Here is a 21,964-nt window from a genome sequence, read left to right on the forward strand (position 1 = left end):
TTTCAAAGAGGTCAAGACAGATGACTCTATGCACTGTCACCTCAGTAACAACCATACAAAAATAGACAAATACCCCCCTCAATTTTTACTAAACCACGATAGCAGTTTTTAGTGCAGGGAGATGCGCTGAATGCCCAGCGCTGCTCTCGACGCTCATAGGCTCCCTGCTAAAAAACGCTATTGCAGTTTAGTAAAAGGGGACCATAGTGTAAAATATAGACAGCAGATATAAATTCAGACACATTTTGATCACTAAATTTAAAATAAAATCATTTTTCCTACCTTTGTTGTCTGGTGATTTCACAGTCTCTGGTTGCACTTTCTTCTTCTGACTGTGCATCCAATCTTTCTTCCCTTCTTTCAGCCTTTATGCTTCCTCTCCTCCAGACCTCATTCCCTCCCCCAACTTTTTCTTCCTCTCTCCCTCCCTTTCTTTCTCCCTGCCTCCCTTTCTTTTTTTCTCTCTTCATGCCCCCTTTCTTTTTTTTCTGTTTCCCTTCTTTCCTTTTGTCTCCCTGCCTGCCCCCTTTCTTTCTTTCTCCCTGCCCTCCCCCAAGCCACTGCCACTGCCATCGGGGAACAGGCCCCCAAGCCGCCGCAGCCGCCATCGGATAACAAGCCCCAAAGCCGCCGTAGCCCCAAGCTCTCCCTGCGTCGGGCCGACCAGCATTCTTCTCCCTGACGTCAATTCTGCCATCGGAGAGGAAGTTCCAGCCCAGCCAGACAGCGATTGGCTGGCCCGAACTTCCTCTCCGACGGCAGAATTGAGATCGGGGAGAGGAAGGTTGATTGGCCCGGTGATCGACTCACTTTGCCTTGGCGAGCTACTGGTCGATTGCGATCGACCTATTAGGCACCCCTGATCTAGGACATCTTTACAGTGCACAAAGCTGAATTTACTGACCAAGACAAGTGCAAATAAAATGTATAATTTATTATAAGGTTTCTTGCATTTGCATTACATCATATGAGCATTCAACATGGCTTTGTACTGCTGAATATTTTCATTAAAGCATGAAAATTCAACAATCCTTTCCTGAATTTTAAACTATGTACAAATAAGCAATTTCTCTCTCTCTATATATAAATATTTATAATTTACGTACATATTTATATATCTATATGTGGTGTATTATGCATTCTATATATATACGTATATAACATATTTTTGTCAGAAAGCTCTGAAATAAAAAAAAAACAACAACCCTGTAAACAGAATGTCAATGTATATTTGGTGATAACTTATTACATGATGTTATTATATAATATCAATGAGGCTAAGCTGAAATGACCCATCAGGCTAAATGCTAAAAAAAAAAAAAAAAAGTAGCATACTGCCTGGAAAAGAAAAAAAAGCAGTCCCAGAGTGGCCTGATTTTATTCCGCCGACTGACAAACTTCTTCCATCGTCAATCGCTTGTGTTTGCTGGGCTGCAGAATGACGTCACGGCGGATGCTTTGCGTCATGTTAACCTGCTGGACATGTGATGTGCCTGTATCATGCTCCGAGGTTGCAAATTTCATTCTGCTCTGGCAGCGCTGAGGGGGGAGGGGAAGACAAACAGGATGCAGGTTTTTACACCTGGGAACAGATGCAAGGAATGCAAAAAATTAACCGTAATTCCAAATTTTTCTGGCTGAATATTTTCAGCAAAATAACAAGTGTCCAAGACTATGCGATGACCCCCCCAAATCCTGTATATAACACCTGACAATGTGCATGCAAATTGGTGCACAAGCTGATCTGCACAGACAACTTGTTTAATAAGTCTAATCGGTACTGATAACTGTCGATTAGTACCTTGTAATTGCTGTTAACTGGCACTAAGTAAAAGTTATTAGAAATACGGCAAAAGTGTATTAAAGTAAAACTATATCCAGTCATATATTGTATTAGTAGATATGTAGTATTGTCTGGATTATAATGATTTAAATAGCTTTTTTCTATATACTTTCAAAAAAGACGCCTCAGCCCCACCACTCCACCGCCTATAGTATTTTATACAGCGGGAAGCATATTGTGGCGCTTCATCATTGGCTGTCGATTTTTGAATATTATTTTCTCCTTTTAATCTGTAGTTTAACTTTTTATCTCTAATAAATACTTTTAAGAAATAAATATTTCAAAAACACTTTGCTTCTTCAGTGTCATGATATATACTTTAAAAGTAGATGGTACTTATCTCAGCCAAAACCTGGGGAGTCAGACCCCCGACATGTTTCACACAACCGAGTGTTTTATCAAGGGTCTCCCAAGGCTGCCGCTGTCATCCGACTCCAATTTAGTTATGAGAAAAGATCTTGATAAAACACTCAGTTGTGTGAAACATGTCGGGGGTCTGAGTGGTGGGGCTGAGGCGTCTTTTTTGAAAGTATATAGAAAAAAGCTATTTAAATCATTATAATCCAGACAATACTACATATCTACTAAGTAAAAGTTATGCATAAACTTGGTATTGATTTTTAATCTAGAATGCTGGATTTTATTCTGGATTCTTCACGCATTATCTAATCAAATTAATCATGTTACCAAAAAAAAAAAATGCTTTTCCAGCTTATAGATGCTTAGAAGAGTTTGTCATCTTTTTTATCAGCAACATTTTGTAGTTTTGGTTCAGGCCATTATTTTATCTCAGTTGGACTATGGCAACTCACTTTAGGCTTGTTTAAGTAAAAGTAATCTGAGGAAGCTACAATTTATCCAGAATACGGCGGAGTGTGTGGCACAGTGATTAGAGCTACCCTGAGGTTGTGGGTTCAAATCCTGTGCTGCTCCTTGTGACCCTGGGCAAGTCGCTTAATCCCCTATTGCCCCAGGTACATTAGATAGAGTTTGACCCCACCAGGACAGAGAGAAAAATGCTTGAGTACCTGAATGTAAACCACTTAGACTATAAGTGGTATATAAATGCATCTTATATAATAAAACTCCTACCTGCGTGTTCCGTTTTCCCTGATCCGTGGGATGTAAGTCTATGGCGGCAGAAGTGCGCATGCACGAGTCTCCAGCCTTACAGCACCTAACTACACTCGCGGCAGGACTGGCCGCCAGTGCTGGATTCCCTGCTCTCTCGCGGCAAAAAACAGTAAGTTTTTTGCGGTCTGACCCTCCCATCCCTTCCCAACATCTGACCAGTCCCCCCTTCCCTTCTCGCGGTCCAGACTCCAAACCTGTCTGCAGCACTCTACACACGCTGCTTCGGGATCTTCTACTGCCCTGATTTGCTCTGCTGCGTCTCTGATGATGTCATCAGGGACGTGCCAGAGTAAATCAGGACAGTAGAAGGCCACAAAGCAGCGTGTGTAGAGTGCTGCAGACGCTTCTAGAATCGGCAGGTTTGTCGGGACCGCGGGAAGGGAAGGAGGGGGGGGGAAGGGACTAAGGGAGCCGGACAGACTTCTAGCACCCGTTAATGTAATGGGCTAAAATACTAGTAAATAAATCAATTGATATACGGTAAACATAAATATGACCATGTCATACCTTTACTGCGATTCCTTCACTGGCTTCCTGTCTATTGGAGGATCCAATTTAAATGTGCAACTCTAATTGTCAAAATCCTATATGGTATTTTTTCTTCTTTGGTCCCTGTTTCATTTAATTCACATAAAATCTCTAATTCTAGGAGCTCTCAGAAATATAAACTTGGTTTTCCCACTGTTAAAGGAATAAAAACCATGGCCAATTTTTGTCGATCATTTTCTTTTTTATTCGTAAAAGTTTCAAATGAGAGTTCTCTCATCTACCCACTTTTCGTAAAGCATTGAAGACACATTTATTTCAGAAGTTTACTAATGATTCTTCTTTTTCAAACAATCAACCATAAAAGATTTTAAAAAAAATTTGGCCTAAAAGATATAGTTTCTGTTCTAATCTCTTGTATAATTTATTAATATCTTGTTAACCAAGTCAAGCCCTCCTGTTGGGATGAATCGGTATAAGATTAAATTAAAGATTAGATTGGGTTGACAGATTTCCTCTTTTTTTTTTTTTTATTCTTTATTTATTTTTAAGCGGACAATAAGTGCATCAATATAATATAACAAATAGATCAGAAATATATCACTTAATAGTCATCAAGAGTACACATAAAATGCTATTAACCCCCACCCTCCCCAACCCTTCCTATTATATAATCAAATACAATGTACAATATACATTAATAAAATAATAAAATTATCCCCCTCCCCCCTCGTAATTGAACCTGTAAATCAAGGGAAAAGAATCATTTAATCATTGCAATATTTTGTTAATGGCTCCCACACCCTCACTGTATCTTTCCATTTTATATATATGACATAGGGAATTCCACCAAAAATTATAATTTAGTCTACTCCAGTTTCAGATTTCCTCTTTAAAAAACAGGAAGACACTTGGGGCTGTGGAACTGGAAAAATTTCACATTAGAAATTTACTTATTAATGTATCTCTAATATTAAGCTGGGATTCTTCTGGAACTAGTAAGAGCATCAACTACAAGGACTATATATGACCTCTTTGCTGAAGCTGCATCTCACTGACCTTCTGGAGAGGCAAAACATAATAAGTCACTTGTATCTTGGGTAGTGACCAGTTTATAACCCTAATAAATACTAGGCCTCCAGATGGTCAAAGGGGTGAAGGAGAGTATCATGGAAGAGCAAACTAATGTACCTGTAATAATGAATCTATTTTTATGTACTAACACAAGTATATGAGGTTCAAACAACAAATAATACCACTCCCTCATTGGCCTAGGTGCTGGATCTTTGGCCTTTGAACATTGTCACTGCAAATTTTCTCTTGGAATCTCAGTAAGCTTATCACGAGTTTATGTATGCTGTGGTGTTTTTAGGGGAGTGGTATTATTTATCTATTTTTATGCATTCATGTGATCCTTCTGTGTTTAATATGTCAAATTCCCTATATAAGGGGCTGTCTTTTGTCCAGAGTTTAGAACATGCAATGTCTGCCTTTAAGACTTGTGTGTCCTCATATATCGATCTATTAATAAACAATTGTTAAATTGAGCACAAGCTAGTGTTTATTTCCACAGGGCCACCCCATTCCATCTCCAGCCGTGCCCCAGTCTACCTCCATTCCTCCCCTTTCTACCCCGAGGTCTGGAAGGCCTCTGCGCATGCGCAGACGTCAATCCGATGATGTCACATGCATGTGCACGTGTATATGATATCATCACGTCAACGTCCATGCATGCACAGAGGGCTTCCAGATGCAGCCACGAGCTTGGGGCTTCCAAAACCCGGACAAACTGCCGGGATTTTGAAATCCTACCAGGCCATCCAGACAGTCCTCTGAAAAGAGGATGTCTCCTGGTTTTCCTTGTAACCCTACCAACCAGCCCATGCCCCTCCCATGGCTTTGCCCCCTTTTGAATTACGTTTGATCCAATTTAGGTGCCCGTAGTTATAGAATAGTATGTAGCCATTATGTGCCTAAATCATAATCAGTGCCAATTAAGTGCTTGTTTAGCTCCAATAATTAAATAATTGGAGCTCATTAACTGATTATTTGGTCGAAACATTCAAGATATTGAAGGGATTTGACTTAGGGCTAGATTCACTAAGCAAACCAATCGTGTACCGATCGGTTTGCGACCCCTTTGTGACCAGATTTCCCTAGGGCTCCATTCACTAATCTCTCCTGCGATCTGCTTTGAATCCATGCATGCAAATGAGGAGAAACGCATGCAAAGTAGGCAGGGACTCGCAACACAACACAAAATTCACAACACAAAATTTTCGATCTGACTGGGCTGGCCGATCAACTGAATAAGCGACTGCTGGAGACAAGTCGAAAAAGACTTTCCGACTCTGGAAGCCCTACTCTCTGCCTTGCTCGCCGCCCTGGTTCTCCTGCCCTGGCTTCCCCAAAAATTTCCTGCCTGCTTGCCGCATTACCGCCCCGGTTCTACTGCCCTGACTTCCCTGAAAATCTGCCGCATCGCCACCCCAGTTCTCCTGCCCTGACTTCCCTGAATCTCTCCTGCCCTTCCCCGCCCTGCGAGCCTGTGGTTTTATCCCGTGGATTTAAAGCATTTTAAAACCATGAGCTCACAGTGCTAAACACTAATAAAAAAGTTTAAAGTAAAAAAAAATAAATTGCGGCTCTGACGGGCATGCACAGACCATCTACAGATGGTCTGCGCATGCGTGGGGATTGCAGAAAAGTGATCCGTGCTGGCAGATGGGGGCGTTCCTCCAATCGCCCCATCTGCATATTTAAGCTTCCAGAATTTGTCGGACCTGCCCGGATCAGGCCCGATCGGGCAGGTTGATGAATCTAGCCCTTAATAGAGAAAGAGAGATTGTTCACCCTCTCCAAGGTGAAGCAAACGAGAGGGCACTCACTAAAGTTAGAAGGGAAAAGATTCCGTACAAACGTAAGGAAGTTCTTCTTCACCCAGAGAGTGGTAGAAATCTGGAACGCTCTTCCAAAGGCTGTTATAGGGGAAAGCACCCTTCAGGGATTCAAGAAAAGGTTGGATAAGTTCCTGCTGGAACAGAACATACGCAGGTAAGGCTAGACTCAAATGGGGCACTGGTCTTTGACCTATGGGCTGCCGCGTGAGCGGACTGCTTGGCACGATGGACCACTGGTCTGACCCAGCAGCGGCAAATCTTATGTTCTTATCTTCTTACGCCATCAACCTGGGATCTACACCCAATTTTGTGTCCACAAATTTGGGAAACTTTTATGGCATCCAGGGGAGAGTGTACAAGTCTACCCAACACTGGTCCTATAACCAATTACGGGAATACGAAAAGCACCAAGGGCCTCAGAGATGGGACTCGTGAAGTACACTTTGTTAAAAGATCCGACACGGACTGTGTTTTGGTACAAATTGCCTGCATCAGGGGTCCAAACTGATTAACCCCTTCACTCAATCAGATTAAACTTTAAGTCTCAAAAGGGTCCTTTAAAAGAATCAGTGTCCCTCTTCTGGCTACTCAGTCACTGGAGTTGCCATAGAAGCAGGGTTATCAGATTATTCAAATGGAAAACCGGACCCCTAGACCCGCCCCCAGGCCCACTCAGTTCTACCCAACCCCGCCGGTTATGCCCTAGCACTACCCCCACTGCCTGCTGTTGTTGGGCAGGAGGGCATCTGCACACACGCGAAAGCCCTCCTGCCCGACGGGGATTTGTTGGAAGCTTTTCAAAACCCGGACAAAGTTTGAATTGTAGCAGACGGATTATTACACTACTAATATTTTAGCCCGTTACATTAACGGGTGCTAGAATATATGTCTCTGTGTCTTTATTTCTGTCTCTTTCTCCCTCCCGCTGTCTGTCTCTCTCCCTGGCCCCCTTTGTCTGTCTATCTTTCTGTGTCTCTCCCTGCCCCTATGTCTTTCTTCTTTTCTTTCTTTCTATCTATCTGTCTTTCTCCCTGCCTCCTATGCAGCAGCATTTCTCTCCCACCACTTCCCTGTGCAGCAGCCACAGCACCATTCCCTTCCCCCCACACCACTTCCCTATGCATCAGCAGCGTTTCCCTTACCCCCCTTTCCCTTCCCGCAGTCTGGCCGGCTCCCTTAGTCCCTTCCTCTCCCCCCTTCTCTTCCCGCGGTCCCGACAAACCTTCCCAATCCAGCAGCGTCTGCAGCACTCTACGCATGCTGCTTTGGGGCCTTCCAGCAAATCAGGGCAGTAGAAGGCCCCGAAGCAGCATGTGTAGAGTGCTGCAGACGCTGCTTGAATCGGAAGGTTTTCAGGACCCACAGCCCTTGCCGGACCTGAAGCGAGCTTTGGCGGTTTTTATCCTTCAGACGGCAAGAGCCGCCACGGCCGACAGGCTTGGCGCCGCCGCGCACATGCGCACTCCAACCTGCGGGTCCCTACAGCGCACGGAAAACGGGAGCACACAGGTGGGAGTACGCATGCGTGCTTAGGGCTTTATTATATTAGATATGACATATGATGTGATTACAATATTCTCTCTATCCCTTCCTCTGTATCTTAATTTCCCTTCTTATCCTTCAGCTCAGTCTCTTTTTTTTTCTTTCTCTCTTATCCTCTGTTTCATCCCCCCCCCACCCCCCACCTTTCTTTCTGGCTCTCTGGCTTCTCCATCAGCTAGAGGGAGCAGTTTCCTCAGCAGCCGGATCAGGCACTTCTCTTTTCTCTTCTAGCCCTGTCCTCAGCCCATCCTTTCCCAGCACAGCCTGGAAACAGAGAGGCAGGGACACGGTCGCTGGAGACACTGTGGCTCGCTGCCACTTTCCTTCGCGTCATCTTCCGCCGCCGCCGCCAGCCGCCGCCAGCTGCCGTGGCTGACATCCGCTTCGGGGGATTCCCGCGCATGCGCACTCCTACCTGCGGTGCCCTACAGCGCACGGAAAATGGGAGCACGCAGGTGGGAGTGCGCATGCGTGCTTAGGGCTTTATTATATTAGATAGGAAGGGGGGGGGGGAGTAGGGGTGGACCAACGACTGCACTGGGCTTCTTTTGCACACCTTTTCCCATTTATTTCGTGGTGAGACTTGCTGCAATAAACTTTTAATATATTATTATAATTTTCTTGGCTTTGGAGCCAATTGGTCCTCTCCTACTCTCTGGCTCCCCCCCCCCCACTTCCAATTTTTACTTTTACACACTTGTAGCGGTTTCTCCTCCTTTTTTTGCTATGCTTTGCTGTTACTTCACACTAGACCAGGGGTAGGCAATTCCGGTCCTCGAGAGCCGGAGCCAGGTCAGGTTTTTAGGATATCCACAGCAAATATGCATGAGATAGATTTGCATCTCATGGAGGCAGTGCATGTAAATCCATCTCATACATATTTATTGTGGATATCCTGAAAACCTGACCTGGCTCCGGCTCTCAAGGACCGGAATTGCTTATCCCTGCACTAGACCATTAACATATAGAAGGGACCAATGGCCCCAATAACTCACATACTCATGGCCACTCGTTGTGATAAGATTTGCCATTTTTCTTTCTCTCTTTACGTTCTTTCTGAACACGCTCCAGTTCGGCCTCGTACATCATTTCTTGAATCAGGTATTTCTCCCTCCGCATGCGGTCTCGCAAGTCTTTGGGAAGATCCGGGATCAAGTAGGATATCAGGTTTTTAACGCAAAAGACAAGGTGCTGTAAAATCATAAAATAAATTCAGATGTAGTTATGCTCCAACGAAATGCGCTTAACATTTTTATTTAAAGATACAAGTGAGAATTTATTTATTTACTTTATTATTTATATATCACTTATTTTCTAAATGGTTTATATTCAGGTACTTGATCATATTTCCCTATCTGTCTCGGGGGGCTCAAATTCTATCTAGTGTACCTGGGGCAATGAGGGGATTAAGTGACTTGTTGAGGGTCATAAGAAGCAGTGAGGGATTTGAACCCACAACCTCAGGGTGCTGAGGCTGTAGCTCTGACCCCTGTGCCACACACTCCTCGGTCCAGAAAACAAGCGGGTGCATGGTGGATCTGTAATTGAATTTATGACAAAAAAACCCAGACGGGTTGATGTTCAAAAAACATTTATCAGTTAAATTCAGAGTTAAACGGGGCCAGTCAATGCATAATTTCTGGAAAATCCTTTTATTCATAATAATGGAAGGAATGGGGGCATTCAGGGGAAGTAGCTTAAACTTAACTGGATAGCACGTAACTAGCTGTCCTATTTTGCAGAAGTCCTACATACACAGATCTCTTTTTTTAAATGTTTTTTATTTTTCAAAAATAATGCAACAAATTTACACGGCATAATACAATAATCGTTATAAAGAAAACATCCTAATTCAAATTAAACATGAAATTAAAAAAATTAAAAAAAAGAATACACGTGGAGGGGCAAAATCAAAAAAAGGCCTAAGTCCCTAAACGTTCAACCCAGAAGCAGGGAAAGTGTCCATAACCAAAACAAACGTCCATGTTTTGATTATGGCCTTCCCCTGCCTAAACGCCCAATCTCCACTACGTCTAAAAGTACCCCCACAGCACGTCTACACTTTTTAGCCATAATGAAACAAAAAAACGCCTAAGCCAAAAACGTCAAACAGAAGGGCTTTTAGGCGAAGGAGTGCATGAATGTTAAAAGAGCCTGAATCCCTAAATGACCTCCCAATGGAGGCAACGTCCTCTCCCTTACAATCAAAAGGTCCTTTGCTTGTAGGCACAAAGGCCATGTTTAAGATGAGTAAAGACTTTGCAGGCTTTGTCGACCTCATTTCAAATATCCCACCCTAAAGTAATACACTACAGGCAGTCCCCAGGTTAAGAACGAATTCTGTTTTAAAACCTGTTCTTAAGTTGAATTTGTATGTAACTCAGGTTTCATGTATCCTGGTCCTGAGCTCTGCCTTCCTTCTCCTCCTCCGCAATCATGTGCCTCCACACCAGGCATTTCTTCTTCTCCACTGCTCCAATATACCTCTACACCAGCACCAGGCCTTTTATCTCCTTCTCTACTGCTCCCCTGTGCCTCCACACCAAGATGAGGCCTTTCTTCTTTCCAATGCTCCCCTCTGCTTCACCAGCACAAGGTCTTTGCTCTCCTCCTGCACTGCTCTCCGTGTCTCCATATCTTTCCTTCCCTCCCCCCATGCCCTGGAATCTCTCTCCTCTCCTTCCCTTCCCTCCCCCCTTGCAATGGCATCTCTCCCTCCCTCTGTATGGTATCTCCTTTCTTTCCTTCCTTTCCCTCCCTTCCTCTAGCATCTCTCTTTCCTCTCATCTCCTTTTTCTGGTCTTCGTTCTCCCTCTCTCCCCAATTGGGTACAGCATTCTCCCCTTCCCTCACTTCTATCCTGGCAGGACCCAGCAGAGAAGGCGGCCTGACGTTGGCAGAGCAGTGAATTTTGAATGCTGCCATAGCCGGAAGAAGTTTACGATGCTGCAACTGGGGCTGATCCCCGTTCACCCAGCTCACCCTATGCACTGGTTAGCTCCTTCCTCCTAGCCACATTTCTCTTCACAAAACCACATCTTCACTCTGATGTCTGAGGGAAGGCTTCTGGTCAGCCGACGACAGTGTGCAAATTTGAAAAGGGGGAATGACTGGGGTGGGTTGGGGGCATTCCTAAAAGTTAGGCACATTGGTGTACAGAATGCGCCCGGTGCGTGCACAAATTAGGCGCAGTCATTTAGGCCTGGCTTTATCTGGCCTACATTTCTGTGCCTAAGTTATGCGTCGCAGAGATACTAAGTATGATTCTATAAAAGTACGTATACATTACAGAATCATACTAAGCGCCATTCTAGTCGGCGCTGAATTTTTAGGTGCCTTATATAGAACACGGCCCAGAGAGACCAAAGCTTGCTGCTGCACATGTAAACCAAGAGTTAAAAGACAAATGAACACATTGAGCGAGCACTGACCTCAAAGACTATAATGAAAGCCAGACGTGCCGCTAAGACATGCCAGAACTGTAATGTGTAAGCATAGGGTTCTTGTGCATGAGGAGGCGCTCGATAGTCGCGATACCTGAAAAACAAACAACGTTTTACGCTTGCAACACTCTTTAAATCTTTTGACGCATTCATCCCATGAAAAAGATTTCATGAAGGCATTGCTGATATATATTTAAATATGAATCTAAGCTTTGGATCATACACTGGGTTGCCAAAATCAATAACATAAAAGACACGGCACTCATGCTCATTATTTGCAACATGGGCTTTGGCCCCCACATTGTCTGTTCCCTTTTGAATCACCTCCAAAGATTAGCCCCAATCAGTGAGTCATCAAATAAAAATCATGCACACTCCCTCCTACCACCACTTGACGCTGCCCTCCCAGCCCGCGCGAATATGGCAGGAGGGATGCCAACTCCATCCTGCCACCAACCGACTCACCCCCTGACTGGCATGGCTCTCATCCCCCCCTGCACCGCCTGTACCTAAAAGTTGGGAGCAGGAGGGGTGCTCAGTCCTTCATGCTCTGCAGGCATCCCACCGCCTGACCGGCCTGGCCTGGGCAGACATCCCCGTACCTCCAAGTTGGGAGCAGGAGAGGTGCTCTGTCCCTCCTGCTCCTCCGGATTGCAGCGATGCATCTGCCTGGGCATTAGGCCTCGCCCCGGTGCATCATGTGATGCACAGGGAGTTGCCTAAGGCCCTGATTGGCTCAGGTGCCTCGGGCTCCTCCCCCCTTGGGCCGTGTTGGGTCCATGTGCCTAAGGCCCCGCCCACAGGAGGGGCCTAAGGCTCCTGGGCCTATTCTGGTTGGCCCAGGTGCCTCAGGCCCCACCTGTGGGCGGGGTTTGAGCCGCCTGGGACAATCCGGCCCCATTCCTGAGCTGGCTGGCCTGCTGGATGGGCGGGCTTGGCATCCGTCCGTTTGGACAATGCTTTCAAGGTATGGGGGGCGGGATTGGGGGTGTCATGGGGTCGGCGGGGGGGTGTCGATCAGGGGTTCGGGGGTGGTCGTGGGGGGGTTGAGTCGAGGGCAGGAGGGCCTGGGATCCCTCCTGCCCATATTTTAGTGGGGGTGAGGGATAGGGGGTCCGCCTGGGCTGGAGGGGTTGGGCTACCTCCTGCCCGATCTTGTAGGAGGTGGGGTCACATGGCCAGGAGGACTTGAGCTCCCTCCTGGCTCGATTGAGTCGGGGCTGTTGACGGGGCAAGAGGGCTTGGGCTCCCTCTTGCCCCAATCGTAGTCGGGAAAGTCGGGGCTGTTGACGGGGCAAGAGGCTTGGGCTCCCTCCTGCCCTGATAGTGTCGTGGAGGTCGGGGGTGCCGCGGGGCAGGGTGCTTGGGCTCCCTCCTGCCCCGATATTGTCGTGTGAGGGTGGATTCTGTAATCGGTGTTGTTTTTGACAGACACCGGTTATAGAATCCTGCTTTTAGGTGAAGGACTGGCTCCTCCTTCGCCTTAAAGCCCTTGTTTTGGATGTTTGGGGCTTAGGCTTTTTTTAGGTTGATTATATGGTATAAGTTTAGACGTAGTGGTGGTCTAGGCGTTTAAACAGCTGAACGTAGAGGCAGGCCATTATCTAAAAAAACCTCCTATTGGACGTTTTTTTTTTTATAATGGGCATTTTCCCTGCTTCTACTTTCAACGTTTAAAGCCTTAGGCCCAAAGCGGACTTAGTCGTTTTTTTTGATTATGCCTCTCCACGCATTCTGCTCAATTGCTTCAGGTCTTCACAAAGAATCAGAAATCTAGACAAAAATAAGGTATTAACTCATGCACCTAGACTTGAAATACCTGCAGTATCTTATGGGTGATCCATAGACTTCATGTCCATCTGAGACAAGATCTGAGCGGTTTTCAAAATCGGCCACCAGAAACACTGAGAGACTGGCATTGACATAGCCAACCATGCATCTACCGTGCAAAAGAAAAAAGTAATCATTACTATAGATGCTTTGCAGATTCAAGGGCAAGAGGTCATGCTATAAAGATGGAAGTAGAGAGGCTCAAAGGATACATGAGAAAATTGTTCTTTAGTGAAAGATGGTTGTAGATGTCTGTAATAATCTTGTTGTAGGTTTTGCAATTTTGGGGTATAACACCCCCACCAGTAGAGATGGTGGAAACTTGGTAGGTGCCATTGTCATTCAAAGTTAGGTATATAAATAAATCAAAATATAATTAGAAACTAACCAAATCCCCAAAACTAGGTTTTGCAAAATTGTTTAAAAGTGCTCAGACCACCCACCTTAGGGAGAGTTAGAGGTTTTGTGGGTCCTCCTTAACAAGTGCAGCTGATGTCCCCTCCTAACAAAGTTGTTTCTTGCGAAACTCGAGTTGAGGGACACGAGTTTGGGGTTAACTTAACATGGTGAAAATGTAGGAGTAGGAAGTTGAGGAGAGATACCGCCATTATAAGAACACATAATAAGATAAGTGAAGCTTGTGTAGAGTGATAACAGATATATAGATATATATATGTATATAGATAGATAGATAGATATAGATATATATATATATAAAGTATTGGATAAATTTGGTGGTGAGAGGGACCTCTGAAAGTGCTATGATGGTCACTTTGGCAACCTACGCTTGTTATTGGTATTGAGCACTTTTAAACAATTTTGCAAAACCTAGTTTTGGGGTTTTGGTTAGTTTTTAACTAAATTTTGATTTATTTATATAACTTATGAAGAAATTTTGAATTAATAACAATTGCATAAGTGCTAAAAAAAAAAAAAGCTCCCTGGTGTGCATAATTCAAAGTTAGGGGTCAGTAGGCATTATAATGTTAAGCACCAGGATTTTCCTGGCCTAATTTACCGGCACCTAACACAGACACCTACCAATGCCAAAGTCATTCCAAGCCCAAACTCCATTCCTAACTGTATCTAAGTTTTGGGTAGACGCAGTTAGGCGACTGAGTATGGATACCTACATGGTGCCTGCCTGAAAATTAATGTTTTTTAATTGGTTTTTAATGGCACTGTTCAATTAACAGCACTGACTGAACCAACAGAAGTGCCACTGAGAGGAGAGAACCAGCAAGAGGAAGTACCAACACCCATTGGAGGCACGAAGGGTCAGGCTGCCGTGTCAGTTACAAGCCTTGGCTTTGCAAAGAGAACTGCAATGGGAGGAGGGAGCCAGCCAGAGGAAGTAAACACCCGTGGGAGGCAGCAAAATTCAGGACGTAGAGTGGAGGGAAAGACGACAAGGGGCATGTTGGGAATGAAGGAGGAGGGTTGCGTTTGGACAGGAAGGGAGGAAGAAGGGGTGCATTGACACAGGAAGGGAGAGGCAGGACCCCGGTTCGTAAGCACGAGTTTGACGTAAATCGAGCGTTCTTAAACCGGGGACTGCCTGTATCCTCAAAAGACAGAGCTTAGGATAATGAAGTGGGTGGCAACAGCATATTTGCTGGTTTAATCTGGAAACTTCCATGCTCACATTATAAAAAATAGTTCCCCATCCTGAATACATTCCCAATTATTTCCATCAGACATCTAAATGCTCGCAACCCTGTTTTCCAGGCTCTATTGTCGGCTCACTGGCTGGCCGTAGCCAAACATTGTGTCTTCAAGGACCTGATGCTAGCGTTCAAAACCTTACAGAACATGGCACCAGGCTACATGATGACTAAGCTTCCTCTGTACATGCCGAACAGGTCCCTCCATTCTCAGAATGAAATATGCCTCAAAACACCCCCTGCAAACCGCCTAACAACATTCCTACCCCCACTTCACACCAAGCCACTGGAATCGACTGCCTGCCGCACATCAAATCGCTTAAAGGACTCCTCAACTTTAGAAAAGCAATAAAAACACACTTCACCTAGCTTCCCTGCCTAAGGCCAATAGATTACAAAGAAATCTTAATGTATACTGGTATGTGTTGCATAGAATAAAAACTTATATTGATAAATCTTGCACTGTAACTACCGTGTTTCCCTGAAAATAAGTCCTAGCATGATTTTCGGGGTAGGTCTTAATATAAGCCCTACCTCTGAAAATAAGCCATAGTCGCCGGCAGCAGCAGCGCTCCCCTCTCCCTCCCATCTCTCCCTCCCATCTACCTTATAACAAACCGGTAGAATTGCCAGCAATCTAGACTGGCTGCTTCGTGGCCTTCTATCTCCTGGCCGTTCCTCTGCCTCATCACTGATGATGTCATCAGCAACATGGCAGAGGACGCCTAGGTGATAGGAGGCCGTGAAGCTACCTAGCTAGATTGCTGCCAATGCTGACGTTTTGTTATAAGGTATTTATTTCTGTCTCGCGGTTCGGATAGGCGGGAGAGATGGGTTGGGGGGGTGCGATGGCAGCGGAGGGGATAGAAAGATGCTACAGGGGGAGATGGGAGGGAGGGATAGAAGCTGCAAGGGATGGGAGGGATAGAAGTTGCAAGGGTTCTGCTGCACAAGGGATGGGAGGGAGGGAGGGAGGGATAGAAAGATACTGCACAAGGGAATGGGTAAGAGGGGAGGAAAGATGCTGCACATGTGGGTGAGAGAAAAGAAATAGGAAGAATTGGGATGGAGAAGAGGAAGGGAGAGATGATCATTGTACATGAAAAAAATAAGACATCCCTGAAAATAAGACTTAGTGCCTTTCTTGGGCCCAAAATTAATATGACAGTGTGAAATTTATCTTGTAAACTATATATTGTGAATATTGGTATTAGATCTCTAGTATGTGTCAAATTAGGATAAAACTTGCATCAAAAAACTATAGCAAATTGTAACCTGTTAACTGATGGGGAGAACAGGACAGAAAATGAATTAAATAACTAGAGGAACAAAGATGGAAAACAAGGAAACTAACTGAAATGGATGGGAAGCAGTATCCTGTGACAGCTAAGATGAACACTTAGGGGGTCTTTTACTAAGGCACGCTAGCCGATGCCATAGTACAAAGACCCCCCTTAGCTACTGTAGATGATTCAGAAGCAGGGCAGGATTAATGTTCACGTGCCGTGCCTAGGGCCCGAAATGGTCAGGGGGCATCGACATTGTTTTTTCCAAACGGCGATGGGCCCCTCCAGCATCGATTGGCAACGTGGGTCCCCCTGATCGGCAATGCGGCCCCCCCCCCCAGTCCGAGGTTGTAAACTGAAAAAACACCATGAACCCCACCTTCTCTCACACCAAGCAGCATCATGGGGTAAAGACCTAGAACAATTGCTTTCGCCCACTACTTATGGGGAATTTAGGAAACACACTTGTTCCTACAGCATCTAGACAACTGATCCTCTCTTCTCTCTCCCTTCTATAGCCATTAACTTGTCCTTTTGATTACTCTCTCCTCAACAATGAATTTCCTGTCCTATTAATTCTCTTTCTTCCTCCCCTCTTAAAGTCAATTTCAATTTGTTACCTTTGCTTAATCTTCTGTAAACCGCATAGAACTTCACGGTATTGCGGTATATAAGCTGTTATTATTATCGACGGAAAGTAAGACAAGCAAGCAACGTGGGTAAGAAAGGCAATGAGAACTGTAATTGTGCAAGCGGTGCTGCTTGCCCAAAGCTTCCCTCTGACGCAGCTTCCTGTTTCCGCCTGGTGGGGTGGGGCGGGACAGGGGGGCCAGCGTACCTGTGTGCCTAGGGGCCCTCGACAAATTAATCCTGCCCTGTTCAGAAGGGAACAACCTGGAATGTTGGGTTGAACAGCTGTAATTTGCTACTACGCATATGTTATGACATCTTTTTCATATGTTAGATGACCTCTTGCTGAATAATGCTTCAGGTGATTAACTATCAAGCAAAAAATAATTATAAGGTTACAGAAGTTAGGTGTGACTTGGTTTTGCGTCCACACCTTATAGAATGACACAATCAAGGCTGTAATCAGATTTAATGAATGAAAACTCATTAGACTTGTATTTTAAACTGGGATCCCATAGTTTTAAAAACTTTTTATTATTTCCCACTTGTTTAAAAAAATATGGGGTCCATTAGAGGCATTTGTTAAACAAAAGACTGACTTATTGATTAACCTTTAATTCCTAGATGAGAGGTGGGAGGGAGGGGGGGGAGAATAAGGTATTTTGTTTATTATTTGTTCGAAGATAAGTGCTGTTATATGTTTTATCTGACTTGTGTATTTTGTTTGCGCTTTGTGTATGTTTTGAAAATGAATAAAGATTTAAACTGGGATTCCTTTTGAATTTTCATGGATTTTACCAAGAACTACAGTAATAATAATAATTTAAAACAAAATAGAAAAGAAAAGAAAAAATGATTCAGCTGAATACAAATACTGAATATGAATAATGGGCATTGAACTTTGAGAAAACAAATTTTAAAAAGTGGAAATGTGAGATTGTTTATTTCGGTGTCAGGTCAAAAGTGCGCCGGGACAAAGGCGCGTGCAGACAATTGAGCGCAGCGCGGAGGTGCGTGCCGAAGAAAATTACTGTTTTTAGGGGCTCCGACGGGGGGCGTGTTTACTTAATACAGATCGCGCTGCGTTGTGGGGGGTTTGGGGGTTGTAACCAACCACATTTTACTGTAAACTTCACTTTTTCCCTGTTTTTAGGGAAAAAGTTAAGTTTCCAGTAAAATGTGGGGGGCTACAACCCCCCAAACCCCCCACAACGCCGCCGCGATCTGTATTAAGTAAAGTGGGGGGGCTCCCCAACAAAACATCCCGTCGGAGCCCCTAAAAACAGTAATTTTCTTCGGTGCGCGCCTCCGTCTTGCGCTCAGTTGTCGGCGCGCGCCTTTGTCTTCCGCGATTATTTCTATGAACCGTTTATTTCAATAGGATTTAGCAAAGTGGAGCCCCAGATTATTCGTATTTGAATTTAAATCACTATTCGGCCACATATGAATAATGCATTCAGGGCCAAAAGGAATCGAATACGAATTCAGTACAGGCCTAAAATATGTTTCAAGTTCAGCGCTGACTAGTTTTATTCCTATTGTACAGGCAACGTGCAAGATGCAATTTAAAGAAAGTCATTTCCAGACAAACAAAAGGAGACAAATCTGAGATCACATTTCTCGTAGGCAAGCGTGGAAGGTACATCGTTAGCAATGCCACAATTTCATTCAGAATTTAGGACAATTGGTTTTATACAGTGGCGTAGCAAGGGGGTTGGTGCCCGGAGCAGTGGCACCTGGCATCACCATGCCATGTGCCCCCTCCACTTTTCCCCCACCACTTGGGTGCCCCCATTCTTCCCTGCTGCTTGAACGCCACCCCCCCCTCCCCTCCTTCTCGCATACCTCTTGAAATGTTCACCAGTGCAAGCAGCACCGTCCACCCTCTGCTCATGCCTGCCTTGGCTCTCTTCTGATGTCACATCCTGATCCCGCGGTCAGGAAGTGATGTCACAAGGGAGCCAATGCCAGCACGGCCAGCAAGTGGAAGATGTTGCTTGCGCCGGTGAACATTTAAAGAGGTACATTGTGGGGGGAGGTGCCGGTGCCAGAACTGGCACCCCCGTGAAGATGACTCCTGGGGTGGTCCTCCCCCCATCCTTCCTTACTACACCACTGGTTTTATATGTTATAGAGACTTGAAAAGAGACCTACTTTTCTCCTGCTTGCCCTTGGCCTGCACATGGTCCATACTTGTAAGCATAGACTAGCCGGGGAATGAAATCTGAAGTCACCGCTACGACAAATGCATTTGTGATAACAGAAAGGACTCCGATGCCCTCCAGAATGCCATACCAGATTCCTGTTCATGAGAAATAGCATCGTATTAGCTACTAGAAAGCAACCTCATCCGCTGAGGTTTCAAATGGAAAAGACCGGCCTAACTAGGCTTGCAAATCAAATTAGCCTTTGACTTGCATTACTATAGAGCAGGGGTGCCCACACTTTGTTGACTTGCAAGCTAATTTTAAAATGACCAAGTCAAAATGATCTACCAACAAAAAAATTTGAAAAAGCACACTGTACGCAGAGAAAATGTTAATTATCATTTATATTCGGGGGTTTTTTTTCAAAGAGGTCAAGGCAGATGACTCTAAAATATACAATGTCACCTCATTAACAACTATACAAAAATAGACAAATATACCCCCTCCCCTTTTACTAAACTGCGATAGCGGTTTTTAGCGCAGGAAGCTGCGCTGCTCTCAATGCTCATGGGCTCCCTGGGCTAAAAACCACTATCGCGGTTTACTTAAAGAGGGCCATAGTGCAAAATATAGACAGCAGATATACATTCCTAAAACTGACACATTTTGATCACTAAATTGAAAATAAAATCATTTTTCCTATCTTTTTGTCTGGTGATTTCATGAGTCTCTGGTTTCACTCCTTCTTCTGTAAATCCAATATTTCTTTCTTTCTCTCTACCCCTGCCCCCTCTTTATTTCTGTCTTTCTCGCTCCCCTGCATGTCTTTCTTTCTCTCTTCCCCTGCCCCCCCAAGCCATTGCGCCAATTTCCACATCCCAAATTCTTTCTCTCTCCCTGAGGCCACAATGCCGATTTCTCCCTGCTTCCCCGAGCCAGGCCTGGCGCGTACAAGCACCGGGTCCACAAGCCTTCGCCTCCGACATCAATTCAGATGTCGGAAAGGAAATTCCAGGGCAGCCAGGCAGTGATTGTTTGGCCCAGAACTTCCTCTCTGACATCAGAATTGATGTCGGAGGTGAAGTCTTGTGGGTCCGGCGCTTGTACGCGCCTGGCCTAGCTCGGGGAGGCAGGAAGAACAAGATCGTAAATACAACGCGATTGTCTCATGTTGCCTTTGCGATTTACTGGTCGATCGTGATCGACCATTTGGGCACCACTGCTATAGAGCATAGATTTCACAACAAATATTTCTTGATTTTAATTTATATACCACTTATATTCTAAGTAGTTTTACATTCAGGTACTTTATCATATTTCCCTCTGCCCTGTTTGACTTAAACTCTATCTAGTGCACCTGGGGCAAGGAAGGGATGAAGTGACTTGTTCATAGTCACAAGGAGCAGTGAGGGATCTGAACCCACACCCTTAGGGTGCTGAGGCTGTAGCTCGAACCACTGCGCCACACCCAAATTTAAATGTATGCATAGTCATTGTGGATATCCTGAAAATCTGACTGGCTGGGTGTGTCCCAAGGACTGAGTTGAGAACCTCTGCTATAAAGCAAAGTTTAATGATACTTATTATCAATGATGATAGCTCATTATCACCAAAGTTAATAAGAACATACGAATCTCTACTGCTGGGTCAGACCGGTGGTCCATCATGCCCAGCAGTCCACTCACGCGGACTAAGACCAGTGCCCTAACCGAGACTAGCCCTATCAGCGTATGTCCTTGATCAGCAGGAACTTGTCTAACTTTGTCTTGAATCCCCGGAGGGTGTTTTCCCCTATAACAGCCTCTGGAAGGGCGATCCAGTTTTCTACCACTCTCTGGGTGAAGAAGAACTTCCTTACGTTTGTACAGAATCTATCCCCTTTCAATTTTAGAGAGTGCCCTCTCGTTCTCCCTACCTTGGAGAGGGTGAACAACCTGTTTTTATCTACTTTGTCTTGAGTCCCTGGAGGGTATTTTCCCCTATAACAGACTCCGGAAGAGCGTTCCAGTTTTCCACCACTCTCTGGGTGAAGAAGAACTTCCTTACGTTTGTACGGAATCTATCCCCTTTCAACTTTAGAGAGTGCCCTCTCGTTCTCTCTACCTTGGAGAGGGTGAACAACCTGTCCTTATCTACTAAGTCTATCCCCTTCAGTACCTTGAATGTTTCGATCATGTCCCCTCTCAATCTCCTCTGTTGAATATGCTACTTTAATGAAGATTTTATGGGCAGGAGATGGTGTAGAAATTTTTTTAGTAGATTGTCAGTTGAATTTTTGTTTTTAATTCCAAGAGCCACCACTGGTGGAAGACACCGATATGTCTAAATTATAGGTACACCTTCCTGTCACCCACAGCCAGGAATGCTGGCACAAGTCAGCCCAGGGACAGATCAAAGCATACATATAAGTGCACTGAGTGTCAGCTCTTGCCTCTTAAGAATACATGGCCAGTTATCTTTATCAAATTTGTCAAAAGCCCTCCTCACTCTCCCCCCCTAATCAATCTATACGATCTTGTGCCAGCAATGGAGTACATTAAGCTACCTTTTAAAGAGCTAGCACAAAACTAAAGTTGGCACTATGGCAGATCACCGCTAGATTTCACTTTGCCTGGTTTATGAAAAGTGCCATCATACTCTCCCCAGGCAGCAAGTCTCCCTCCCCCCCTTCTGAGAGCAGATTCAATGTAAAAATGAAATCCAGGCGCCCCTGTGATTTTAAAGTGAAAAGCTGCTCAGTGGGACACTTCAATGCTTTTAAAACCCACATATAGCTCAGGATAATAGAAACACGTTAAGGCTTCAGGAAACACTGGACAGACGAAGGCTTTACACACTCTCACAAGCAGCCTCTGCTCAACACTGAATGCAGCACGTTTAGGCTTCTGTAGATAAGATTCACATGAATTCAATTAGATTTTGTAGTGACTATGGCATTTTGAAGATGAGGATACTAACCTAAATAGGCATATAAAAAGCCTTTCATAAAGTTACCTCATGCAAAAAAATCACATAAAAGGCACATATTTTTATGTGATCCATGTGCAGGCGTGTTTACG

The 21,964-nt window shown here is 44.8% G+C and overlaps 1 protein-coding gene across 10 annotated transcripts in view; it reads right to left on the reverse strand.

Annotated features, from left to right (window-relative positions):
• Positions 1-948: 948 nt before the first annotated feature.
• ANO4 (anoctamin 4) overlaps positions 949-21,964 on the reverse strand; it is a 207,152-nt gene continuing 186,136 nt past the window's right edge. For 7 of the 10 annotated variants that reach the window (XM_033953171.1, XM_033953170.1, XM_033953169.1 and 4 more), the window contains 5 exons: positions 18,913-19,060; positions 13,168-13,287; positions 11,337-11,442; positions 8,901-9,096; positions 949-1,582 (listed from right to left, as the gene is read on the reverse strand). In XM_033953171.1, coding sequence (XP_033809062.1) covers positions 8,905-9,096; positions 11,337-11,442; positions 13,168-13,287; positions 18,913-19,060 — 566 coding nt within the window. In that variant the 3' untranslated portion in view covers positions 949-1,582; positions 8,901-8,904. The remainder of the gene's footprint in view (positions 1,583-8,900; positions 9,097-11,336; positions 11,443-13,167; positions 13,288-18,912; positions 19,061-21,964) is intronic. The other 3 variants (XM_033953166.1, XM_033953164.1, XM_033953165.1) reach the window with 3 other exon arrangements.

This window comes from Geotrypetes seraphini, chromosome 7, assembly GCF_902459505.1.
Source record: "Geotrypetes seraphini chromosome 7, aGeoSer1.1, whole genome shotgun sequence".
Lineage (NCBI taxonomy): Eukaryota > Metazoa > Chordata > Amphibia > Gymnophiona > Dermophiidae > Geotrypetes > Geotrypetes seraphini.